We start from the raw sequence: 27,794 nt of genomic DNA, 5'->3' as shown, positions 1-27,794 counted from the left end.
ACTCTATTTCCTGCTTAGGCAAACAGAGCAAACTTTTGCAGACCTCTGTACAGTATTTTCCCCATCAGGTGAAATAATATTTCAGTATATCTCCCAAATATGCAAATGCTCATAGAAAGGAGTGGGTAGTATATAGTAACAATATTTGTTGAAAGAAGTGAAGAGGACTGTGTGTAAGAGAGCATGCTTCTGCTCACTTTGTTCTATAGAAGACAGATTTGGGTATGTCAGGAGAAACACAAAAGCAAGCTGAATGCAGTGGGAATGGGTTACTTAAGAAATACCTGCTGTAAAACAAAGAGAGAGAGAGTCAAGGATGAGTGGATGATGAACAATCGTGAATTGCATATAAAAATGAGTAAGTATGAAAAAAATATGTTGGGGTGGTTTACTTATGTAGAGAGAATGAATCAGGATCAACTTGCAAAACAAATGAGCGAATGGGCTGAAGGGCAGTAGAAGAGTTAGAAAAAGCAACCAGGTAGGACTTGATTAGACTCTTGAAAAGAGAATGGAGAGAAGTTTCAAGAACAAAAGTACATGAATCAGTGTGATGTCATGGTGGAAATAAGGATGATATGTGTGCGTGCATTTATTTATTTAAAACATTTCTATACTAATTCCAAGTAAAAGATCTCAAAGTGGCTTCCAATTTGCAAAGTTTCCAAGCATAGAAAGAAAAAGAGAGCTACACACTAAATTTAGCTATATTTCCACTTATTTTCTTGTCTCATGTCTTTGTGTGTATGTGTGTGTGAGAGCTATTTCTTGCTTCTCTTCTGTATTTTGTACAAAGTTGTTTACCCTGAAAGGGAATAATGTGATGGGTATGTCTGTATGTGTGCATGTAAGTATTGTTTATAAAACAATCTAGGTTTTGCCAGTTTATTCACTGAGAAAAACAAAATACAGGAAGAAGAGTTGATCATTTATCATGCCAAGTTACAAGAGGAAGAGGGAGGGAAATTATTTATTCTATAATATCTAACACATGTTAACTGTGATAGCTTTTGGCAAAGACGTTTGGAAAATATAGTTCTGTGGCAAGGCTAGGCATCTCTAACACACAGTATTACTGTATTAGCTTGAATCTCCCATCCCTTGAATATGTAGCAACAAAAGTGCTCAAAACCCACCCTACAAACTTATACCAAGAATTACTGAATAAACACACATCCTTCATTTCCAAGCTTCACCGTTATCAACATAAAAAACTGCAAAAAAGGCAAAACTATCACACCAAGCTTTGTCAAAAGTTGACTCAATCTTGAGAAACATCTTTGGTGGAAAAACTCTTCTCAGTAAAAATGGGCACAGTCTGACCTGTCAGAAGAAAAAAAAAGTAGTTTAAAATGGGATTTGATAATATCAGGATTCCTCGTTTCATTTAGGGGACAGGGAGAGCAATAGAATTGCCACACAGAGGCTACACAAAGGGTTCCGGCTGTCTGGATTCTCAGCCTAAGAGCCTCACGGACAGGTGCACCCCTGTGTTATCTCAAATGACCAGAGCCATGGACAGGAAGATTCATAGGGAAGGTACCAACCTAATCACTTATTCACTGTTGAGCCAAGATGAGAGGCACCTGGGCACTGTCATAGTGCTTACTTTGCATGGGATTCGTTCTCTCACCCGTACGGACATTGAACATGGGCAAAGTGGAGAGGGGACGGGGCGCATCCCGAGTACCAGCCATCTGCCTCAGTTCCTCTGTGTTGTCATGGATTGTGTGATGATGCACCATCTGGATGCTGCAGAAGAAGAAAAAATGGAACAGAACTATTTTTTAGGAAAAGCAAATTACTTAATAAGTATTTATTTATTTATCAGTTTGACTTTTTATCTCACCATACACTCCACAACCTATAATAATTAATCATAGAGGATTTCCCCCTCCTGTCTTGAAAGGTCATCATCAATCTGCTTAAAAAATAATAGGATTTGTCCTTGTGGATGGAAGTAGAAATTGTGATCAATATAATTTTAAGAAGTCCCATTTTTGATCCTATTAGACATTGCCATAATCATCCTTTGGGAACCTTTCTTCCCTCTACTTTTGAAAATCTGCCTGTTGATTTTGCTGGAACATTCTAACCAGCAGCAGACTGTCAGTTGTTAGAAATAATTAGGAAACAAGAAAATGTAGGAGGATTGCTTTGTTGTACAGTTCATGCAATTATCTGTTCTTATTACATTTTGTACAGGCATTTGTATCTATCGTCCCATTTCTGAGCTGCAATAAGTAATGAAGAATGAATCATATCAGCTAAAGCAAATGAAGCCAGGACACTTTTCGGCACAACGGGATGAAGATGAGCAGGGCAGTGGTATAGGGAAATCTCCCCCTCACTTTCCAACGGGATGGCAAGTGCAGCCTAACTAGAGAAGGCTGTCTACTCCTCTTCCGATAACTCAGAGCTTGCCACAGCCCCCAAACCCATATTCCAAAGCACACATTTCACTGGCCAAGTTTGAACTTGGTTACTGAATTAACCCATTTTCTCTGTTTACATCAGTGTTGTCCAAGCTTGGCCACTTTAAGATGAGTGGACTTCAACTCCCAGAATTCCCCAGCCAGCCATGAGTTGAAGTCCACTCATCTTAAAGGGGCCAAGTTTGGACAACACTGGTTTACATAATACACTGGACGATAAAGAAACAGGCTTGGTTTGCACAATACATTAAGCCACAAAATCCAAGTCAAAATTAAAGCTAATCAAGTTTAGCAAGATTGGTCTTTCATAATTCTTAACAAAGCAAGTTGTGCCAACACAGTCTATTGCTGCAAAGCAGCAGTGACAGCTCTAGCAATGCAACTCTCTGAACTGATGGATCAGCTGATCTGGAAATGTTCTTCTTTTCCCTTCCTTCTTTCAAAAGCAAAAGAAGGCCAGCCAGCTTGTTCTGGAGGCCATTTTCCCTCCAGGGTGATGGAAGCCATAACTGAAACCCAAAACTGAGATGTCTCCTTTTGCTTTTGAGAGGAGGAGACAGGGCAGATGGGCCTTTCTGAACCAAGGAGACATGTTGGCTTCCCCCACCTGTCTTCCCCAATCATCTCTGGTTCCTTATGAGGACAGCTAGTGGGCAGGAAGGAGTATCAGGCAGTACAAGAAAGGAATTATCTGGCCCCAAAGACATCTAGCCCAACATCATCTAAATATTTCAATCGGCTGTTCAAGGGCCACGATTCACTTTCAAAGGGAGGAAGTGAGGGAGATGGGATGCGGGAGACAAAGCAATGGGGCAGGCAGTGGTGGATGGCTGGCTGCTGCAGGGGATCCCTGCACTGAAAATGGTTTGGCTAGATGATCTCCAAGGTCCCCTTCACATTCTGTGCATCAGGTAGTAGAAAATTAGAGAGATGGAGAGCTTTGGTTATAAAATGAGGATAAACTCATATATTCTTCCAAGGTTATTTTAAAATTGACTGAACAGCAGTTTAATGCTAATTCCATAGCCAGTCAGGTTAGTCAACCAACAGTAAAATAAGTTAGGGAAAGCATGCAGATCGTAGCTTCTAAATACTTTCCAACCTGCTTTACCAGCAGTGCCTATAAGAGGCACCTGTGTTTTCTTCTGTGTAATGAAGTAATGTGTTGTGTCTGGGTGTCTACTGTCCATTCTTGTGGGGTTTGTGTGTCTGTGTGTCCTGGAAAGGCTGGATTACAGAGGGACTTCGAATGGAGTATGTCAATCTGCTGCCCACTGCCTCTTCCATAGGGATTCATTGGTAGATTTTTGTCAGCCCTTTAAGGTAGACTTGATCAGGAAACTAATGTCATGAATGCTAATACTAGTTTTATTATAAGGTTACAGTAACAGAATCTTGCAAGTCTGAATGTGCTTCCCCCCTTCCCCCACCTTTATCTTCATGAGAACTAGGGAAGGTCTTATCTGAGATGCTTACTGGGATTACAGTTCTGCCCTGGACTCAGATTTCTTTTATCTGACCATTGTCTTGGTAGTGGCTCTTCCTTCTGTTCCTCAAGGTTATTCTTTTTTCCCATTATATATATTTTTCTGCAATGTTTTTTCCTCATCTCCCTGCCTGATCCAGCCCATTTTTAAACTTGATCTTTCTTTTATTGGCCTCCCCCACCGTGCCAGATTGGGTCCTGTTTGTTGTTTTCAAATACTTTTCTTACTGGGGGATGGGCAGATAGGCAGAGAGAGTCCTAGGCCCCTTCATGTAATTTCTTTCCTGTTTTTCATTGAGTTAGAAAGAATAAAGAGTTTGGTGACCCCTGGATGCTAATAGATCCATGGTGATACAAGGGCTAGAAATCGTTTTGCCACATGAATATTTTAAGTCTTTATACAACTATATGGAATTGTATTAAAGTGGGTATATTTAGGACAATGTTACCTAGCTTCATTAGGAGTGACTTTCCGGAAACTCAGATCGGGTCTTTTCAAGCTGTGCTACCTGATAGCAATTAACTCAACAATAGATGTGGAATTATCGACCGGTAAAGCGTGTGTCCCACCATGGAACTAAAACCGCACAGCAACCTGTCCACCACAAATTGGAAATAGCACACATGTAGACTGTGCACATTTTTACCCAAAATGAAGGTGCTGAATTCAAGACAAATCCTTCAAAAGGAGTTCCTCCATTACTTAGGATCAAAGCATCATCTCAACAAATCTGACTTTTCCATTTGAAAGATAATTTATTAAAATAAAAATCTTTGCGGTAAATATAAAATTTTTAAAAAGTGTCTCTTTCATGACCAATGGGATCTTACTTTTTTTTTTGTTTACTATTTACTATTTTACTATTTACTTTTACTATTTTTACTATTTACCTTTACTATTTACTTTTTACTTTTACTATTTTTACCATTTTTCCCTTTATTTTCTTTGGATGAATGCATTAAGTGAAGCTCTAATAAAACTAGATGGGATGTGAGTCATAAATGAATCTGACCTAAGCATCCCATTTTCCCAATCTACCCTGATCCTATTTCAGAAACATTACACTTTTTTCTCTAATTATTGAACACTGTGGTAATGTTGTCTAGGGAACACTCTCACTTATTTACTTAATGATTGTTTTTTATTTTTAAAAAACCTAGAAAGAAAAACACAACAACTAAGGAGGAGTATTCAAGGTTGTGATCTGTTCTCATGATATCATAGAACAGAAGTCGACATCATAGAGCACCCACTTGTGTTGTCTTGACAACCAGCTAGACCTAAACACTCAAAAAGTGCCTGTGAGATGGGCAGGCTTTATTTGCCTTGCAGCTGAGCACCACCAGCTTGAGATCCTCTATACTCTAAGACATATGACCATTTTTAAAAAAAATACATATACTAGATGTGCTTATCAAACTTGAAGAAAGACACTTAAGAAAAAGCATCTGTTTGTTCTAGAACCTCAAGTATCAAGGCAAGAATTGGGTGAGTGAATGAAAAAGTGAAGCTGTGAAAGTGAAAAAGTCCTCAGATCCAGGAAATCTGCAAATGTGTGCCCATTAAGTGACAGGCATGTATGGACAATAGAGGCCAGTAGAAGGAGGGTGGGAACTGATTCAAAACTCTGAGGGAAGGAAGTGAGAAAGACATTTTTCTCTTCCAAACAGAGTAAGACAGCTAACTGCTAAAATATCCCCCTGATCTGAAAGGAACAGAGAAGTAACAGAAGATCTCTTCTTGAGAAATGTGATGGAGCCAAACACATTTCCAGAGGCTCCCATAGTAGGTGCATCTGACTCATCTTCCAACAATGTGGCTGCAACTCCACAATCAGAAGAGGCAGAAGAGTGTCCAGTTTCCCAGAATACTCACAATTCTTCTGAGTCCTCTGCTGTACTGGATCCTTTGTTGCACAGTGGCAGAAATCATTCTAGAAAAAGAGTGACTCTGCCTTCTGAAAGAGCTGGTAGACAGTTAAATCCATCAAGAGCCATTGCACCCAAGCCACCCACTTCCAATCTTTCCTTGTTGATCTATACAGCTGTTGCCACCTGCCAGAAAAAGTCTGGTCTTTCCATGCAAGCTCTTAAAAAAATCGTAACAAGCATGGGCTATGACATGGCCAGAAAGAAGCACTATTTCCTGAGGTCTATCAAGAACATGGTGGCAAAAGGGCAACTCTGGCAAATAAAAGGGACTGGAGCGACAGGCTCGTTCAAGGTCAATCCTGACATTGGGAAGAAAAAGAGTCAACCAAAGATGAGAGGAAAAGGTCAGAAGGCCAAAGATACAATCAAGAAAAAAAGCAGATCTACCATGTCTAAGAATGGCCGAGAAACTGCCAAGAAGCAAATGAAGGCAGATGTCAAGAGAACCTGTAGAAGAGGCAAGATGTCATCTGTTCAGGCTGCCCAAAATCAGGTCAAAGTGTGAAGGGGGTCTGAGTTGTCTTCCAGAATGACATCTGCAGCTTTTTGACTAATAAAGCAATCCCTGTATTTAAAATTCACCAGCATCCACACCATTTCTTTAAAAAAGAAAATAGTATGTAGTTAAGGGCGGGTTAATAGAACTCCATATATGTGGCATGCAGGTGGTGAATGAGAAGGGGGAGATGAATTTTACATCAAAAAGTTCTTGTATTAGGTAAGTGTCAGAACTGTATCTAGTTCTTGCATATTTAACATGCGTTGCCAGCCATCTGTGAAATGGTAAACAACCTAGAAAACTTGCAACATCTTACCTTAAGTCTTCCTGCCCATCTGATTTTTCTAAAGATTCCTTGAAAACAAAATAACTAGGAAGATGGCACATTGCAAAGAAAGGGATCAGCCACTAGGATCTTCTTTATTTCCAAGAATGCCTCTTGGAAACGGGACAACGGGGACATAGACCCCGTTGACATTCATAGAAAGTAGATACATTAGATAGCTGCAGACCAAGCCTTTGGAAGTATGTCAACATACCTCCCACAAAACATAAAGCTAACTTGATTCAGTAGGGGCCATCTTGGGAGCTACAGTTAGGAACAGCCTTGCTGGTAGGCCTTTAGGTAAATGGTAATGTTGTGAATGGTCAGACCCACACTGGCAGCCATTTTTAAATAGCAAGCTTCCTTCGTAGCATTTCTTTTATGCGAATCTCCCCGCAGCATGCCGTCAACTTTCCAAATGTGCCTGCTAGCCAAAAAAATTCTGTGCTTGTCTTAAAATATTGTGTTAAATTATCTCTGTGATCTTCCAAATGATACACAACTCTTCTTCCAAAGGAGAAATAATATCACTCATATTTTGGGAACCAAAAACCAATCTGCTTTCTAGATCATTTATGTATACTGGATCTGTCTGCTTTGCCACATCCCAAAATAGTTGCCATTCAAATCTATTAGGCTACAGGCTATCATTTTCAGTCAACATGACCAAGCTGGTTGGAGACAACAGGTTATAATCCAGCTCATTGGGAAGGCACCCAAACTGAGGAAGGCTGTTCTATGCAAACCAAGCAGAATTATCAGAGGTGTACTTCATATAAAAACATGTATACTTACAGATTGTGTGTGATATGTCTGTGTGTGTGTTTAATATTTATATATTTTCTTTCAAAATATATATTTATTCCATCAGATTACATGTTTTGATATGCTTAAATGTATGATTGCCCCACAGCACTCAAAACAAAAATCATGTGGGCATGTCCATTCTGATAAGTACATCAGTCAAGTCTTTCCTAGCCTAAGTTCTCCCAAAATAGTGTGCTACAGTTCCCAGTCTTCCCTGACAAAAGGGATAAAGATTTCTGTCTGAAAAAGTATAGAACAGGTTGTGGTTCGGGTCTCCAGGCCCAATTGCCTCAGACACATCTAATATGGTAGTCGTCATAGAAGCTCATCACAGAAGCTCAGAATAAACAAGGAGCAACTGGTTTGTTACTTATAATGATGAATATGTAATGGCTATATTTCCTCCTTCCTCCCACTCTCCCTCCCTCCCTTCTCTGTCATCTATCTGTCTATCATTATCTGTACCTATCTATCATCTATCATGTTATCTATAACTATCTATCTATCTATCTATCTATCTATCTATCTATCTATCTATCTATCTACCTACCTACCTACCTACACACACACACACACACACACACTCATGAAAATAAAATCATTCTTACCATTTCTCCAAGTTTTCAATCCAACAGGATAAGCATGGCTTTCATTTCTACAGTATTTATAAACAGCACATCCATAATATAAAAGTAACACATATGGAGGGAAGTATACATTCAGAATTCCCTACAGATTTGTCCCATGACACCTTACTTAGTGTTACCCTCCCCATTTCAAATAACAGGCACAAAAATTAGACAGTTGAAATACGGCACTTTATTTTCTTTTTCCTTACACACAGCTTCAGCTATGGAAACCTCATGTCACCACTGACATTTCACTACCCAAGTTGGATGGATCAGACTTCTCAGGCTTGGCCTTCTTTTTCCTTGATCTCCTCCTCTTCCGCTTCCTTCGCTTGGCAGCTTTCTTTTTCTTAAGGACAGCTAATGCCTTTATCCTCCTCCTCCTCCTCCTCCTCCTCCTCCCCCTCCTTTTCCTCTTTCTTCTCTTCAGTACTTTCATCATCATTTTGCTAATTGCATAGGAGCCTGTCAGTCCATGGCCAGTCAACTTCCTCAACAATCCTTTGGCCACCAAGGCCCTCAAGACTCTCTTGAAATAGTTCTTCCGCTTCTCCAGGTTGTAGCCAGTGGCTGCGATGCTCTTCTTAAGGGCTTGGAGGGAGACACCGGTGCGTTTCTCAGTGGAAGCCACCACTTGGAAAATGAGCTTGGAGATACCACGTTTTGGCAGAAGGAATTTCCATGGAAAAGAAGGTTTGTCTCTTTCTTTTGCCTTGGAACTAGATGCAGGTTTCATCTGCAGGCCTGAACAAGAGGGCTGAGGTTCATTTGGAAGTAGCTTTGGGACAAAGAAGTTGGCAGATACTGGTTCAGGAATGCTTTCCTCTGAAGATTCTGCAGTATTCAAGGAAAAAGCCATCTGTTTTTCACTTATGGTACCCATTTTTCCTCAAGCTTGGCTTGGCCTGCTATTTCTTCAACATTACCTCACGCTTCAGGGTGGCTTGGCTCAGTTCCTGTCTTCCTACTAGTAGAGGTCTCTTCCTGAGTGTCACGTTAGTTTACTCTGATGGTTCTTCCAGGAGTCCTCAAGACTGACTGCCTTCCACAGAAAGCAAGATGTTGGATGGGATTCCTGTGCAAGGCCACCTCACTTTGCCACAGTTATGAGAGCAGAGGAGGAGGTGCTTGAACTACTGAAGAGTTGCCATGGGAACTGCTTGGTAGATTGTGGTATCACAGCTACTCTGTGATGCCTTCCTCTGTGTGTGTTATGCGTCCATGAGTGTATCTCTTGGTTAATGGTCTAGTCTTTAGATTGACTCTCAGGACCTATGACTCAGACCAGACCCTACGATTTAACTTTTTTAGGTTACCTCACTGTTAAGCAGCTATAACAGAAGATACAAATTCATGACGTTTAGTTGGAATGAAAGGAGATTTTGGAAATGCAAACACACTGGAGGTGGCAAGGGAGATGGATGGTGACATTTGCACAAAACCATCCTAGTACAGATAAAAGCAAAGACCATGGTTAGGAAGAAAGCAACTTACTCTGAGGTGCTCAGGTCCCTCTTGTGCCTACAATCCAAAGAAACAAGAGGGAATTATATTCAATTAGAAAAAAGAAACAAATTATTTTATTTCTCAGTAATACATTTTTTAGAACTGCAACCATCCCCTTATGGGAGTCAGTGTGGCCTAGTGGTTTAAGGCACCATGCTAGGAACCAGGAGACTGTGAGTTCTAGTCCTGCCTGAGGTACTAAAGCCAGCTGGGTGACCTTGAGCCAGTCACTCTCTCTCAGCCCTAGGAAGCAGGCATTGATAAACCACTTCCAAAAATCTTGCAAAGAAAACTGCAGGGACTTGTCCAGGCAGTCACTAGACATCCAAAATTACTTGAAAGCACAATCCACCCACCCCATCCTCATGTTCTCCAGCTTATTCCCTTATCCAATAATAGATCCACACCCTATTAAGTTATTGCCAGCCTTGTATGTTTTGAAAAATGCTCGTAGACTTAATTCCAGTCCATTAAATGTACAAATACAGTAAGATGCATGAATATAAAATGATTTAACTTAAGAAGGATATTTGGATGTTCATTGCCAAGGAAACTTGGTTAAAAGCAGTGCCAAATAGATAGATTATCATTTGTTCCCCCCCCCCACCCCCCACACACACACCAGTTCATATCCAACATGATGAAAAAGAGTTTGTTTGGGAAATTATTTCAAAAGAGAAAAGAATTTGAGAATTTTTCATGGGCACATTCTTAACACTCATTTAGCTGCAAAGGGGTTCAATTCTCTCTCCAGCAAACTTTAGTCTTTCTGGCTTTCTACGCATCAATTAAATCTCAGTGGAAGACACACTCCCCACTGGATCTCTTCAATATAAATGCTACTATCATTGTAAGGGGAATCATATGCTGGGTAAATTGTTGGAGAACTTCTTCCTCATAGAAATTCATCCACCCACTTTCTCTACCTGAAAATCTGGTGGTGAATTTTGAAAGTCCATTTATGTTGGTCTCCAGTTGAAATACCAGGGGTAACACCTTTGAAATCCTGGCAAGTGTTAGGCTTTAACCCAGGACCGTTTTTCCCTACTTCGAAAGCTGTTAGGCATATTTACTTATTAATAGATAGGCAGTTATTCTTTGAACCTGAATCGCATGAGAAGTTGACATAATTAAAATCTGAAAACAGTACGGAAGATGCTCTATTGGGATGACTGGGCTATTAACAAGGGATTAATATTTTAAATCAACTGATGTTGATTATTGTTTTATAGCTTTTGAAATATTGTCTTTTGAGCTTAATTTGCCTTTAACATACGCTTGGCAATATAGAACTGAAACGTGTATTAACTCAATAATATAGTCTGGATGCTTTAGCAGCCTCTGAGGCTCCTGCAATTTTAGCTTCTTGTAGAGATGCCACAATTGAACAGAAACTAACAATTCAGTTTTAGAAGGTATTAAATGAAAGGTGGTATTAGCTATATATTTGATCTATGGAAGGAAGAATTGGAATCCAATTTTGGAAAATCAATGTCTCCAGGTATTAAAAAAACATGAAATATACCTCATGGTTTAAAAATGAAAGCAATTCATCAGAAAATATTGTTTTGGGACTCTTGGACCCCTTAAAGAACATTTTAAAATAGATGGGCATTAGATTTCTTTTACATTTGCACTGTGAGAAATTTGAGGATTCTTTAACTTACATGATTTGGTCTTGTTCTGTTATAGCTTTGTTTTGGTTTCAAATTAATATGTATGATAATATAATTTTGGGAAGCAATATTATATTTAAGGATCTCAATATTCAGTTATATTCCTAAAATATGGAGTTTGTCGTCTTATGAAGAGCTTTGACTTTATTGAGCCTGGTGTACAGAAACAGGATACTTTTATGTAACTGAAAAGAAAGTCTGATTTTAAGGATAGGTCCATGATTTTAAGGGTCCATGATATTAGTTCATTGCTGACCATATGGATCTTTTACCTTTGTTGATTGTTTGTGGGTCTATATGTGTGTGTGTGTGTGTGTGAGAGAGAGACTGTTGTTTATTTATTATAATACAGGGTTTTTTCACTGTGTTCTCTGTGTTCATTATTCAATGAACACATTTTACTTTGTATTTCACAGATCTATTTTAAAAAGAAGAATGTTGGAAAAGACCACTGGGCTCTGTGCCTGCTATTTGCACTAAAAGGAATGTCACAATTAGTACAAATGGAAGCCTTCCTTCCAAAGAAAATAGACATTGGGGAGGAGGCAAACAGCTAAATCTTTTCACACAAAGCTTCAGTTCTGTGTTTGCATGAAATAAGTCCCATCAGCGGTCAGATGACACAATCACCAAAGGGTTTGCCTTTGTGCAAAGATCTGATACACCCCTGTTTTTTTAGCCAACGGGGAAAAGTCATTTCACAGCAGCACAGGCCTTGCCTGAACTGCCAAAGTCACATTATCTTTTGCTTCAATCAGTGATTGATGCTTTCACTGGAGGGAAACTGGCTTGCTCCAGTCATAATGTTTGTGTCTTCAGAAATGCTACCTTAATTAGATGAAGGAGCACAGAAGAAAAATAGTCACCATGCCCATATCACAAGTTTGGAAGGCAGTGAAGATTTGCCACCATGGTGACCCCATAAACAGCTAGCCATCTTAAAAGAATTTTTGTGAAAGACAAAAATATGTAATATATAGTAAGCATGCTCATTCCTATATCATCCTGGTGTAATCCAACAATGATTCACCTAGATAATTTCAGATAACCTTTAAATTGGATTTGGAAGGGTTGTGAATGGAACTTTCTTTTCACCTGGAAATGTTATCTACCTAGTCTATCTTGAGATTTCAATATATAAATTTTACTTTTATTTTTGCTTTGGGAACCATAAAAGAAAAAAAAGAAAATTAGAAAATATCAAACAAATCAACAGGATCTCTAAAGGGGCAGGGGTGCTTAGTTTGATGGAAGGGGCCTATGACTTATATCCATTCTTTGTTTTGTTTTATGCCAACACCATTTGTAGGAAATTATATTTCCACTTCTAAGTCATTTGCTTCCCAAGTTTAGAGATATAATTGCAGAAAACAAAAACAAATGTGGAAACACAAGCAGCTGGTAGGCTGCAAGTTGCCCATCCATCATGTGCAATTTGGAAAAGGGAGAATTTTAAAATATGTCTATTTACAACTGCTTAATTCCCTGGTAATACATGCATGTTGGATATGAGAGCAATCTGGCTGCAACATCATCCCGCTGATTACCAGGATTGATTCAGCTGATGTGACTGGCTAGGCAGATATCCCCTTCCTCCATGTACATCCTTCCCAAAGCTGTGCACTCAGGAGGAGAGGGCAACCATCCCAGACAGAAGGAATGGGATCATATGTTCAAGTTATTTTTATTTTTATACATAATTCAATTTGAGCAGAGGCTGGACTGACATTTATCTTTAATGTTTTAATATGGATCCTGATCAGAATGGAACATTGAGCTTGGTACCTTCTAATTCTATTATACTATGATTTTAAGTTCCTGGTTGTGCTCCTGGCAATTATTATTAGGCTGGTAGCCGGTAGCTGTAGCCTGGTATCCAATGGGGAGACCTGCCTTCTTCATGAATCACAACTGAATACAACCTACCATACTTATAAGGGAAAGGAGAATGAAGACTCTTCCCTATAAGGATGGATGGATGGATGGATGGATGGATGGATGGATGGATGGATGGAGAAATAAGGGGCAGTCTTCTGAGTCACTCTGATAGAAGTACCTTACATTCTTTTTTAATTCACATGTACCCAGCTATGATAACTTCATACAACCTCCCTGATGGATGCATGCCCAACTTACACGCCCTCCCGTCTACAGCACATGATGTAGGCCAAGATTAGAAAGAGGAGAAAGCCCAAGAGGAATGGAAGAAGAAAAGTAAGTAAGAAATCACTGAAAAACATCCTGTCAGGAGCATCGTCAGGAGGATTAAATTCAGTCCCCTCTTCAAGTACTCCATCTCCATAGACTGGTACCATTTCTGTGGCATTTATAGTTGTAAGGTCTATCTAAGGAATATAAGAAAGGAAAATGACAGGGGAGTGACAATTTGGAGAAAGCCATCCCAGGATTCCTGAACAGCTCTCCCTCTCCCTCCAACACACAACTTTCTCCAACATCTTCTCACCAGAGTAAGGTTACACCAATCAACTTGGAATCGAGGACTGAAGCTATCATAACAGGTAATGATAGGCTGTTGCTCAAGCCTGCATCGGTAAAGATTGTCAGGTGACTTTGCTTCTGTTAAGCACGTAGTGAATGGATCCTTGGACCCCACTTTGACGTAAACCCTGAGGGACCAAACATAGAACAAACTAATGATTACAGAACAGGGAGAGTGTAACCTTTTTTTTTTCAGCCTGAAATCCACACTTGGCCACTGAGTGGCATGCCAAGGACCACACTCCAATAAGTTGGCAAGACCGGAAAGAAGAAATGGGCAGAGTCAGGACAGAAATGAAATATAATTGAATTAAGTGTAACTGCAATAAAATGAAATTCATCATAGTTAGATTACCCTGTTATATTTAATAATTCCCCACCTCAACAGATACAATTCAATGGCAAATTTTAGAGGGGCCCCAGAGACTGCACCCAAGGTTTTTGAGAGGGGACACAGGTCGCCCTGAGGCTTCAGGCTGTGCACTCTTGCTGTAGAACCACAAAGATGAGAGAAACCTACAAAATGAAGTAAATGAAGTGCTTCCAATCAAATTTCTTAATTTTACTATCATCTTACCTCAATTCTTGAGCAATCACTACCCAGAACTTTGACAACCATACTTTGATTGTCACTTCCAGGGTCATGTTTCTTACCCTTCTTTTCTATTTTCAATTGGCAAAGGTACACGACCTCCTCGGTCTAACGCTGAGGTAATATTGATGACAGTCAAGCCTTCTTGTTCCCACATGCTATCCACAGCTTCTTGAAAGGATTCTTGGGCATCTTTTGGAAGCATTTCCTCCACATCCCAGTTTTTCACAAGGAAGTCAGCTTGGTATGGCATCTCTCCCTCTTCAGGTAAATGACAGAAAAAAAGGAGATGGGAAAAAGGAAGTAGAAACTACCCATCTCTGAGGGATCCATGTCATGCTTCTCAAGAAAAAGTTTAACCACTGCCTCCATTAAGCAAGCAGGCCACCTGCCCTCTTTCAAAGAGACATTAATACTGTAATGTTAACTAATGGACTTTTAATAACCTCACAGCTAGAAGTTAGAAGCCAAGTTAGATGAGTATCCAGAGAGCAATTGGTGGACTGTACTGTTCCAACAGAGTCTCCATGTTATTTGCCATCCTAAGCTGAAAGTGAACTATACAAGAGGAATTTCTAGACATTCCCATAATTGATTCTACAACAAACATATCATCAAGACTAGCTTGAATATGAGAGATTTTATCCACAAAAGCTAAAATGATTCTATAATAAAACTCTGAGAGGAGGAGGCAGGGATACAAACCAATCTCACAACCCAAAACAACTCAGCATTGGCTCGTGAATGCAACGTGTAGAAAGAGTCTGCTTCTTTGCTGCAGTATCACGATGACGTGAGCTTTCAAATGGGCTTCGCGATGTACCCAGTCATGTTTGGGTTGGGTGTTCCTCCACCTGGGCTATAGCAAACTGCCTTACCACTTCAGCTCCTGCAGCTGATCACCGCACCATGGAGCCAGCTTGAAAGCAAAGGCATCAATTCATACTGTGCAGGAGAAGGCAATGGTAAACCAACCACTCCTGTATTTTTATCAAGAAAACCACATGGATAGAAAAAAATGTATCTATGTGGTCACTAGGAGTTGAAAATGACTTGATGGCACATAATCAATCAATCAATCAATCAATTCTAATAAGCCCACTATCCAACGGATATGATTTATGACCACTAATCCAGTCTTAACCAGATAGTGATTTGTCAAGGTTAATGGGGAAACCTCAGGCCTCCCTACCCATGGAACACCATCTTAATTGGAACAAAATACCAAACTGGCAGGTGACCTGTGTCATATGTTGGCCTTATGACTGTTTGGGTTAGTAAACATAACTGCTATGAATTCCCAAGCTACTCCAGACAAACCAGCCCCAAAGTGACCTGTCCCAGGCCAAGCACACTCAAGCACACCGAGAGGTGGTTGCAAACTTTACTGATAAGTTTTGTGAAGTAAATAAACAAAGGAAATGTGAGTGCAAATGTGCACTTGTGCACACACACGCACGCACGCACACACACACAGACATACACACAGAGTAGAGAAACAAGTCCCCCAAAGTTCAGCAAGCTTGCCCTAAAAGAGTTCCAATCCAAAACAATGGCACAAGAGTGGTCAAGCAAAGTCCAAGGGGCCAAACGTTGTAGAAGGTTCGTCAGCCAGTCTAGGTTCAGAGTCAGTCAGGAGGTTTCAAATTGGGAGTCAAGGTACATGGAGTTTGGGTAAATGAATGGTTGTTGCCAACAGAAAGGCTTGAACTCACTGATTTTCTTAAATAGAAGCAGCCCCGATGTTGCTCATTTGGAAGGGTGAGGCTCTTTTCTTGCGAGAAGCCTTGCAGAGTGCCTTGCTCTGCTCTCCTCTCTGCACAGTGATCCTTTGCAGTGGGAGGCAGGGAAGCTCAGACTCCTCATCTTCATAGACTGGCAGCAAATGTGCCTCCTAGTTATCGGACAGCCCCATCTCTTCTTCCTGCAGCTCCTTGCAGAGTTGCAGAGTTCATCTGGCAACTCTGGGACTGGTTGCTAATTGTCAGTCTCCACATCTGAGTCTGAGCTCGCCATGACACTATCCCTCCCCTCAGGGGCCTCCTCCCCTGTAGTTTGAGTCCTGGGCTTCTCTCAGTATCGCTGACGAAAATGGCATGTGAGATGGGGAACATGAACATTACCCACATCTTCCCAGGAATGCTCCCCTGGTCCATACCCTTTCCAGTCCACTAAATACCAAAGGTGTCCCTGGCGAACAGGGACTCCTGCGAACACAGCGGTCCAGGATGTGGGCCACCTCATATTCAAGTTCCCCATGGATGTCAACTTGTGGTGGTGGAGGTGCCACAGACTGATGAGAGCATGCGGCACTGCCAGTACCAAGAGGGACCAATGAAATGCAGGATGTACACAAACGTTGGGAGGTAATTTAATCCAAAAGGCCACTGTATTGATGATAGTCTCTACAGGAAATGGTCCCAAGAAATGATGATCCAATTTCCACAATGGGCAAAGTGTGGAGAGAAGTTTGGTGGATTACCATATCAAATCTCTGATGGCTAAAGAAGGACCAGATTTACAGGGTTGATCCGCAAACCATTTGTAGCCTTTCCTTGCTTTTTCCAGTTGGTCTTGGAGGGCTTGATGGATTGCTCACAATTCTTGCAAGAACTGGCCAGTAGCTGGAACATGAGAACCTGGAGAATATCATGGGAAGAACCGAGGTTGATATCCATAATTGGCCAGAAAAGGTGTCATCTGGGTGGATGTTCATTGTTATATGCAAATTCTGCAAGGGCCAAGAGGTCTGTCCAGTTATGCTGCTGGAAATTAACATAGCAGTGCAGGTATCATTTCAGAATGACGTTAACCCGTTCAATCCCTCCATCCAATTCCAGATGGCAGATGACAGGTGGATCTGGACCTCCAAGTTCTTGAGGAGGGCCCACCAGAACTGAGCAGTGAACTATGAGCCCTGATCCAAACCTACCCACTAGGACAATCCATGAAGTTGAAAGATGTGGCATATGAATAACTGCAGTTTCCTGGGCAGTGGGTAAACTGGGGCACGCAATAATGATGGTGATATTTAATTTTCTGTAATTGCAACATAATCTCAGTTCACTTGACTTCTTTCTAATAAACAACACAGGTGCAGCCACTGGAGAAGAGGAGGGTCATATAAATCTCCTCTTCAAGTTTTTCTCAAGAAAGTCTCTGAGGGCTGCTAATTCTGATTCTTATAAGAGGTATATGTAGCCTACTAGAAGTTTGGCTGCAGGAACCAGACTGATAGACCAATTGTAGGGCCTGTGTGGTGGGAGTTGGTCTGCCTCTTTTTCACTGAAGACATCAGCACAGTCCATAAATGGATGAGGGAGGCTCTAGTTCACCAGCAACAAGGGTGTTCAGTATTTTGGGAACAAAAGACTTGCAACAAATGCTCCCAAATGTGATGGCACCTGAGGACCACACAATATGAGGATCATGGGCCTGAAGGCCCTCCAGCCCCAAAACAATAGGAAAATGGGATGCAGATGCCAGGTAGAATTCCAGCCATTCTATGTAACCGCCCACTTGACATTTGCACTGGGTCTGTTGCTGAGGCCACTGGTCCAGAGCATAGCAGCCAGCCATCGATTGTCTCTACTAACAGAGGAGGTACTATATTCCACTCTTTGGCAAATTTCTCATCCAAGAAATTTGCAGTGACCCCTGAGTCAATCATGGCAGGGACCTGTAAAGCTGGCCTTCCTGAGATCTTTAAAGAAACAATCACAACAAGGTGTTTGGCAGGAGTAACATGGGGTGCCTGGGTTTGGCCAGCCACCAAACTTGGCCCAGTCTAGCTGCCCTTTTAGACTGGGTTCAGTTGATTTCCCAACTGAGAAAGTCTGGCCTTCTTGAAAGGGCATGTGGCAACTAGGTGACCTTGACCTCCACAGTACAGGGCATAGAACCTCACACCAGCATCTCTCCTTTTCCGCCTGAGTGAGACAAGGCCAAGCACCCCCCACTTGCATGGGCTCCCCCGTAGAAAATTCCTTGGGTTTTTGAGACAGTGTGGGTAATGGTGCCATTGAGGAGTTTGTCCTTGCCTTCCGTCACTGAAGGCAGCCATCAATATGAAGGCACAAATGCTTAAGAGCCTGCAGGGTCTGTGGGCACTCAGTCCTGGCCAACTCCTCTAATATTTCCAAGGACAGACCTTCCTGGAACTGATCCACCAAGGCAGCGTCATTCCACGTCAAATCCGGAGCCAAAAGACGGAATTCACTAATATACTCGGTTACTGGCTGGCGATCCTGCTTCAGCTCCCTAATGAGTAGATTAGCAGTCTTCACAGGATTCTCATACATAGTTTGAAGCTGCTGGCTCAGTTCAATTCAGCAGTCATCCAGCAGGTGGCTCTGTTGTGCATCTGGCTGCAGAACTGGGAAGCAATCTCAAACCCTACTCAGAAGCAATCCGTAGGAAAGTCCTCAACAGGAAGGCTCATTTAAAGTTTGCACTGAGCAAAAAACACAGGAAACTGGGGCAGCAGTCCCATCAGATTTCTCCGGCACAAGGACTGGGCCTTTCCGGCATGGAGGCTGAGCAGCTGCGGCTGAAGTTTGCAAAGACTGAAGCTGATGCAGCTGGGCGGTAAGGAAGGCGACTTACTGGGAGAGCTGGGCGTTGTCAGTGAGAAGCTGCTCCATTTTCTCTGTGCTGGCCAAGCAAACAGCCACCTCCTTTTTTCCCCAAAAGGGTGGGCTGGCACAAACTGTCTTGTCCCAGGCCAAGCACCCAGAGAGGTGGTTGCAAACTTTACTGAATTTACTTTACTTTTTTGTAAAGTTCGTGAAGTAAATAAACAAAGGAAATATGAGTGCACACACACACACACACACATGCATAGTGTAGAGAGCACAACACAAGCGCCACCTCTTTTGTACATGCACACAATATTGTGACTTGTGTACAAAAGAGTCAGACCTTGCAACACAATGTTTTGATGCTTTTTTCATCATTTGCCACCAGTCTGAACTGGATTCTCACAAAGTCTCTTTAGCAAGATTTATTGAGACAAAGGGGATGGAGTTTGTAAGAATTCTAGCAAATGAACTAAAAATCAATATATCTCAAAATAGTTAGGGTGAACCATTCTTAATCTTCTTGCTAACTGCCTTTCTATGAATCAACAAACAGCAGGTCTCTTCACTCACACAGGAGTGTGCAGCTGGTTGTTTACAAAACTTCTCCTGAATCTTTATCAGTGTGAGAATGAACTATTACAACAAATATGATTCCCTGCCTCAGTAAGAGGTGAATTCTGTCAAAACTCTTCCAGCAGCATCCTAAATTCACAGAATACAGGAAGCCATAATACTTTTGTTTGGAGAAGCCAACCATTGCGACAAGCAAATCGTGTTTATAACACGTGAAAACACAGCCAACAATGGTTCATTCAATAAGCCATGGATGAAACTAACCATGATTTAGTGTTGTGTGACTCAAGGCAAATGGTAATCAGAAAACCAACATACCTCCAGGACTCATGGACCCAGAATTCAGATTTTGCCACTTTGCTGGCCTAGAGATTACATTTAGAGTTCAGTCACTCCAGAATTAGCCACCATCTACTTACCCCACAAGCACCAGTGCCACCTCTCCCATCAACCCAAACAAATGACTTCAGTGGATACAGGAAGTGACATACTGTGCCACATTCAGATCACACCCAGGTTAAAGCTACCAGGTCTGCATTGCAAAAATCCAGACAACCATGCCATGGCAGCAAAGAATTCAACTCTTCTGTATCTCTTTCCAGGGTCATCTAGAGGGTGTCCAGACCTTTGCAGTACAGATGTGGTAGCTCTAATCCAAGAGGCCATCTTCCCACTAAACTTAATAGAAAGGAGAAAAACAAGCATCTAGGCAGTGTATTTTTCACTGAATATGAAACATTTACCTGGAGATGAGGAAATGCGTATTTCCATGGTTTGCCTCACAGTCTCAAATGTGTATCTGTTATAGGCCATCACCTACAACAGAGAAGTGAAAGAGATTTGCTTACTGTACAGGTATTTGTTCTTCTCTCTCTTTTTGTATATCTACCTATTTCCTGGAAAGGTAATAAGAAAATCCCCCCCCCCTTTTCTAAAAGAACACGACCATTAAAGCCAGTGTATTGTCTCAGAACACAAATGCCAGTAGGCAATTGTTTCCTTCCATCAATTTGGAAGTGGCCCTTCAAATCTGGTGTGAGGCTTCCTGGTACAGCCAATCTGAATCTGCCAATATTTCAGAATCAGATCAAGCCCCTAGCAGTGCTTACAACCGAGAAGGCTAGCTTCTCACATCTGATTAACCAGATTTATTGAAAAGGAAAAAAAATGTTAGGATACAGAATCTTGAAAGCTTTAGCACCAGATTCATCAGTAAGTTTATCAGGATGGTGATTCTTTGATCTTCTTGCTGATAGCCTCTGAAATAGTGGGGAGGTTGGTATTTACCTCCCTGATATAGAAGGCATAAATAGACATTCTAGCCCTGTAATATTTTGCAAACTGTCATTCTCTTTCCAGATTCAGAGAAGTCCATGATGCAGAAATATTCCTGGTTAATAAGTTATGGTTGAGAGCAGTTTGATGCAGCGGTTAAGGCGAGAAACTGGGAGATTGTGAGTTCTAGTCCTGCCTTAGGCATGAAGCCAACTGGGTGATGACCAGTCACTCTCTCTCAGCCCTAGGAAGCAGGCAATGGCAAACCACTTCTGAAATCTTGCCAAGAAAACTGCAGGGACCAGTCCAGGCAGTCACCAGGAGTCAACAATGACTTGAAGGCAAAGGAGGAGGAGGAGGAGGAGGAGGAGGAGGAGGAGGAGGAGGAGGAGGACATGTAGTTATTTCAACATGTCACATGTAACATAATGCATACAATATTTGTGCTTTTCTGTATATCATCCCCAGCTCCAGTATGCTTTTCTGTATATCGTCCCCAGCTCCAGTACATATTCTCTACTTTTAAAGACATAATTTACATGTAAAAGATATCCTCTTTTGAGCTGAGCTCTTTATGGACACATCCATGCAGTTTTCTTGGCAATGGTAGATAAGGGGTTTGTGACTGCCATCCCAGTCAGGTTTATAACCTTTGTGTTCTTTTATTCCCTGGTAGTCTCCCATCCTAGTATTAACCAGCCCCAACCCCACTTAGCTTCCAAGTTCCAACACATTCAACTAAATACTAACACCTGCTGAGGCTTAATCTAAATTGGACTGTTCACAGAACAGATAGAAAGATTTTCACAGAATTCAGATATAAAGATTTTAAGCCCCTGCTGTAAAGGTAATGAAATGTAATGTTGAGAAAGTTTCACTTAAGACATAGGCAAACAGATATAACATTCTGAAATGCAGACACGCACCTCAATAGTCTGCTTGCCAACGTCCTTACTTGTGGCAGACCCATAGAGGTATCCTGTGTCAAAGGGGGTACGTTGAATGTAGCGTAGCCACCGGGGCAAATCAGGGTGATCCAGAAGATTGGCATGGAAAGTGATGGGAGGGTCAAACGAAGGTTCTTCTGAAAGATTTTAGATCCAGACCAAGTTAAATCTGGTCTTCTCCCAAGATAGAGGAGATAGTATCATGGAGCTTAGAACTCAAATGATACAATACTTGTACAAAATGAAGATTAGTTTTTTTCCCCAAATAATTTGCCTTTAAAGTTGGGATGTTGACTTAGACTAATAATTATAGTAACAGGGGCAGACCCCATGAATTTAACAAACTTAAATTCATGTTTGTTTCCTTTTGGATAAACAGAGTAAAATCTGTCTCTTCAGAATTAAGAATAGCATTAGGGTAACCCAGTGGGTTACATTACTAGCATGTTTACATTTCATCTGTTGTTGTTTTTTCCCCCTCTTCTATAATTTTCAGTCAGCCAATGGGGGGAAAAGTGGTTTCCTAGAATGACTGTGGGAAAAAGAGATGAAATTTTCAACAGACTACTAATTTTAGAAATTTCACCAAAACATTCTGTTTTGCATTAATCTTAGTGACAAGGTAGCTTAGAAGTATGTGCCCAGATGTTCTACAGCCTCCTTGGCTGTTCACACTTCAGTTAAATCCCAGTGGAAAGATCTTATGAGGGAATTCCTCTCTTGAGGCTTCAGATATGTGTTGACAGCTAGAAGGGTGCAAAGAAAATAAATATATAACAGGAAATAGTGACAAAGTATTCTCCTGCTTCTTACAACAAAGGAAGTTCTAAATCAGTGTTTCTCAACTTTGACAGCTTTAAGATGTGTGGACTTCAACTCCCAGAATTCCCTAGCCAGCCATGCTAGCTAGGGAATTCTGGAAGTTGAAGTCCACACATCTTAAAGTTGCCAAGTTTGAGAAAACTACTCTAAATCATGCAGGCCCCTTGCACCTCATTCACAGCCCTCCAGCACTCTGAGACTTTGCTGCTAAAATTTGGCAACAAAATGGCCTATCTAACAGGCCAGTTTTTCAGGGTTTTCTTTTTAAAAATAGTATGCTAATGGGACTGACAGGCAAACTGTTCACATTTCTACCCTAAAAGCTCATCAGATACCCCAAAATTGCTTCACCAAAATTATGCCATTGTACCACCAAATTTTGGCTCCTTGGTTTGGGGCTGTTTTTTTAGAGCTGAGTGGTCATTTTAAAGGTCAAACAGAAGTAATGTGCCCCAGTCCTTCCAATGACATCCCGTTATCATTCAAAGGCCTCCTACAGTCCTCTAGAAGGTCAAGAAACTGAATTATATTAAATGTATAATTCAAGCAACCTTTTGTTCATTAACAAAGTTACTTTTGTTACGCCCCTTCCTGGATCAGGAGGACCTCCGCATGGTCACTCATGCCCTGGTCACCTCCGGGTTGGATTACTGTAATGCGCTCTACATGGGGCTACCCTTGAAGAGTATCCGGAAGCTACAGCAGGTACAGAATGCGACAGTGCGGACAGTTCTCGAAGCCCCTAGGAGGGCACGTATAACACCACTGTTGCGTGAGCTGCATTGGTTACCAGTTTGTTTCCGGGTCCAATTCAAGGTGTTGGTCATCACCTTTAAAGCCCTTCATGGCACAGGACCAGGTTATCTGAGGAACCGCCTCGCCCCGGTCATTTCAGCCCGCCCCACTTGGTCCAGCAGAAGGGGCAGGTTGCAGACCCCACCAGTCAAGGAATTTCGATTGGTGGGGTCTAGGCAGAGAGCCTTTTCTGCTGCAGCTCCCGCCCTATGGAACATCCTGCCCCCTGAGATCCGATGTGCCCCCTCCCTCATGGGCTTCAGGAAAGGGATTAAATCCTGGCTCTGCCAGAAGGCCTGGGGGCTGGAGGGGGGCCCGCATCTGTGGAGATGGCTGGTGGGGTGATGGGTTTGTCCCCCCCCACCCAGCAACTTGCAGGTTTTTAGGGCTAAAAATTATAGGAGGTTTTTAGGGCATTTTTAATATATGTTTTTTTAATTATTTATAGATTTTATCCATGGTTGGAGGGACTTGTGCTTTTTCCTTTTTTATTATTGTGAGCCGCCCAGAGTCACCCGTTGGGGGAGATGGGCGGCATACAAGTTTGATAATAAATAAATAAATAAATAAATAAATAAATAAAAACATTTCAGAAACCATAGTTAATAATTTTTCCCTTAAGTTATCTAAATCATCATAATGTTAACAATTTCTAGTCAATACTGTATAAATACCACTGTACCTTGATAATATAATGTATTATTTGCATCTTATAATACAATAACACAATTAATTTGGAAAAAAAGAAGCAGCTGAAATACAGCCCCTGATCCCTCAATGTTTGCCCATCCCTGCTCTAAACCACTTCCAGAAGGACCTCCAAAGCACTCTGAGCTCCAGAAAAAACAGGAGACTTCTTCACCATAGAAAAAGTGGGAATGGCTCAGTTCAGCAGGCAGGGTACAGGTTCTGTCCCACTGTAGCCACCTTTGTGATTTGCTCATATGGCGATAGATGGGAAAACTCATGGAGGGACAGAAAGAAAGAGCAACAACAAAAGAAAATGTTTGAGATCCTTACCATGGTCATCCATGGAGAAAGGGAAAGTATCCTTAAAGTCCTCTCTTTCCAGCTCATGGATGAAAATGACTCCAACCACCGCATGGAGATTGAGAACAGGAAGACTGGCAGACAAGCCCCCAATGAAAATAACCCCTAGCAGTAAGTAAAGAAAGTAGCAGTTTAAGTCCAAAATCCCAGTCCTGCTGCTCCAAAGACAATATTTCTCTTTTCCCCAGCGCCCTTTGCTTTCAACAGACTAAGCATGAGCAAAATGTACATCCAGCCCAAGCGAGATTTCTGCATAACTGGAAACATTGCATGTTTGTACCCCAGCTAAAGATGAAACAGAAATTTGAAATTATCTGGCATGGAAATATATTAGATTAAACTGTAATGCAGAATGTGCTTTAAACACAGATGCACACACATTTTCTCTTTAATTCATGTTAAATTGCATTAAGCTATTTTCATGGTGATGACGATGTTCTTCTGCTGATTGGTTTTTATTTAATAGATTTCTGTAGGTTATTATACGCTTCCCTTCATTGGTTTTCTCATCGTTTTAACTTTTTGGATGATCACACGGAGAACCTCTTGAACAACGGTTACAAAATCACATTATAAAATATAATGTAAGCAGGACTGGAAATGCAGATTTTAAATGAGATTATGCACTATTTGACTCCAATGAACTTTGAGCAGTACTTATAACAGAGGAGTTATGATGAAGACTTGGAATATCAGCACACAGTCATATTTACACCCTTGTTTCCTTTTTAAAAAGAGCAGAGGGATCTTAATTTGCATCATTTGGGTAGGGCAGTTCTAACTCCTTCCTTGGAATATCTCAATTTTGGAGCCTCTAACATCTCAAAAGCCTGCTGGATTCATGCTGGGAAGTTAGAACAGAGACAGGAGAGGCATTTGTGCTGCTTCATCTTCTCACTGGATCTATTTTTTGATAGAATTCCCTTTCATTGCAATCAGTGAAGGTGGGTGGGGTATAAATAACCACAAAATGGTATAGATCAGTATTTCTCAACCTCAGCAATGTTAAGATGTGTGGACTTCAATTCCCAGAATTCCCCAGCCAGCCATTCTGGGAATTGAAGTCCACACATCTTAACATTGCTGAGGTTGAGAAACACCGGTATAGATTACATATGGGTTTAAGAGTATTCTGGAGGAATTGGAAAGCTTCTCAATCTTGTCATAGGCCTTCATGGTTCATCACTTCCAATGTGAATCTTTCCTCTAGTATTTGAGGCTGGAAGAACAGTAGGAGGAGGTTGTCAACATTTTGATTTCTCCTTCCAAGTCGCATTTCAGATCAAACCAAATCTTTATTACAGCCATAAGGCCAGCTATTAAATCACCACCCTTACTTCGACCTCAGAGCAAAATCCAAACATTCTAGGTTTCCTTGGATACCCTCCTATCATTCGTCTTTTATTCATTTGTTCCTAATTATTACTGCCATTGAATTTAATCCCTTGCATTTGGGGGTGGCTTTTTAATTGTTGTTCCAAATTGCTTTTGGAACCAATCTTGGGTGCCAAACAGAATATAAATATTTCAATTGATTGATTATGTGCCATCAAGACACTGTTGACTCTTAGCAACAGAGATAGATTTTCTCCATGATGATCTGCCCTTAACTTGGTTTTTCAGGTCTTCCAACAGTGTCCCCATCACTACTGTAAGTGAATTTATCCAATTTGCTGCTGGTTGTCCTCTTCTTCTTCTACTTCCTTCCACCTTTCCCAGCATTACAACCTTCTCCAGAGAGCTAGGTCTTCGCACAATGTGTCCAAAGTATGATAATTTGAGTTTGTTGTTTGTGCCTCAGATGAGAACTTTGGGTTGATTTGTTTGATGACCCATTTGTTTGGTGTTTTGGCAGTCCATGGAATTCTCAGAAATCTTCTACAACACTAAAGTTCAAAAGAGTCAATACTCTTCCTTTCCTGCTTCTTGAAAGTCCAATAAATATTTTAAATACATTGCCCAATCTTGCAATCCCTTTTATGCAGGCAAGGTAGGGTTTATACATTGAAAACCAACTTCTATATGTGCAGAGGTTCAACCAAACTGATTTTTTCTTCATTTACTTCACTTTATGTGCTTCTAATCTCTAGTTTTGATGGAGGAATGATGGTGTTCTATCTGTTCTCTATCCAATTGTTTTTGTGATATTCAAACAATGTTAATGTTACAGACTTTTCTCACCTTTGCTTGTTTTATTTCCTGAGGATTAGATCTTTTTACCTTACCATTGGGTAGAATTTATTATTTCCTCACATCAGCAAGGTCCATTTGCAACTTCATGAAGAAATTGCTGATATAGCTTAACACTTATTGAATAAGAAGTTCCTTTTCCCATTCTCTGAATATCTTGTCTATTACATCAATAAGGCCCCTGTCTCCCCCAAGAGGACAGATGAAAATACTGTTTCTGCAAAATTCTGCAAGCAGAATTCCTCCAATACTTTATAATTTCCTCATTCCCATTCATTCATTGGGATCCATACTGATGTCACTGGATGCTTCCAGGAGAAGGTTTTAACAATGAAAAGGCACTGAGCAACTTGTCTGCTCCTTAGCCACCATCTAGAAGTAGATTACAAACCATTTTTCACAATACTCATATTGTACACAATACAAATTAAACTTGTGTTCTACTAGTATTTGCATGAGCAAAAATAAATGTGAAAGGGAGAAAGTTATCACATTCTTCCTAGGAAAGCGTCCAAAGAACTCTAACAGAAGGAAGGAAGGAAGGAAGGAAGGAAGGAAGGAAGGAAGGAAGGAAGGAAGGAAGGAAGGAAGGAAGGAAGGAAGGAAGGAAGGAAGGGAGGGAGGAGGGAGGGAGGGAGAGATAAGGGTCCTCCCTTGTACAGGATCCAACCTTGGATGTCTTCCCCAAACCCATATGGAAGGTTCTTGCACTTTCAGCTTAGGAGCAATGTCAGTAGAAGCAGAATGAGACCAGATCAGGAGGCATGTCAGAGCTCAGTCAGAAGTTTGAGTCTGCAGGATCCAAAAGCCTCCTGGTCCCTAATCTTCCTGACCCAGAGGGAAGCGTACAGAAGATCAAATGGGAGGGGGAGGGAGAGGGAGGGCGAGATCCATTTCCTCTCGCCTTGCTTCCAATGAAAGGGAAATCTTCCAGGGGGAGGAGGGGGGAATCACTCTACTTTGCTAGTACAAGCAATATGAGATTTTAAGTAAAGCAGTTGCTTTACTTCTAGACGTCTCTTCTACAGAGAGCAGACTGCTTTGCTCAGTACATTTAGAGACTGCATTTTGTGACTTGGGGAACCTACTTTTTACAATATATTTTGCTCTGTGTGTGTGTGTGTGTGTGTGTGTGAAAAATCTATTTATCAACCCACACTGAACCAATGCAGTAGA

General features: G+C 41.2%; 2 protein-coding genes across 2 annotated transcripts in view; both read right to left on the bottom strand.

Moving 5' to 3' along the window:
• Positions 1-869: 869 nt before the first annotated feature.
• SGCA (sarcoglycan alpha) overlaps positions 870-27,794 on the bottom strand; it is a 29,234-nt gene continuing 2,309 nt past the window's right edge. The window contains exons 2-10 of the mRNA XM_007424843.3: positions 24,399-24,533; positions 21,741-21,898; positions 20,283-20,355; positions 14,449-14,647; positions 13,760-13,922; positions 13,432-13,640; positions 9,608-9,634; positions 1,548-1,752; positions 870-1,323 (exon numbers count right to left, since the gene is read on the bottom strand). Coding sequence (XP_007424905.1) covers positions 1,560-1,752; positions 9,608-9,634; positions 13,432-13,640; positions 13,760-13,922; positions 14,449-14,647; positions 20,283-20,355; positions 21,741-21,898; positions 24,399-24,533 — 1,157 coding nt within the window. The 3' untranslated portion in view covers positions 870-1,323; positions 1,548-1,559. The remainder of the gene's footprint in view (positions 1,324-1,547; positions 1,753-9,607; positions 9,635-13,431; positions 13,641-13,759; positions 13,923-14,448; positions 14,648-20,282; positions 20,356-21,740; positions 21,899-24,398; positions 24,534-27,794) is intronic.
• On the bottom strand, positions 2,993-9,601 carry LOC112540268 (histone H1.1-like). The gene has a single exon (XM_025164538.2). It carries the CDS (start codon positions 8,994-8,996, stop codon positions 8,346-8,348), a length of 651 nt encoding a protein of 216 aa, XP_025020306.1. The 5' UTR covers positions 8,997-9,601; the 3' UTR covers positions 2,993-8,345.

The sequence above is a fragment of the Python bivittatus genome, unplaced genomic scaffold (assembly GCF_059951505.1).
Source record: "Python bivittatus isolate LINGU-HERP-01145 unplaced genomic scaffold, Pbiv_v1 ctg000410_np1212, whole genome shotgun sequence".
Lineage (NCBI taxonomy): Eukaryota > Metazoa > Chordata > Lepidosauria > Squamata > Pythonidae > Python > Python bivittatus.
This window is presented reverse-complemented; position numbering and strand designations above follow the sequence as displayed.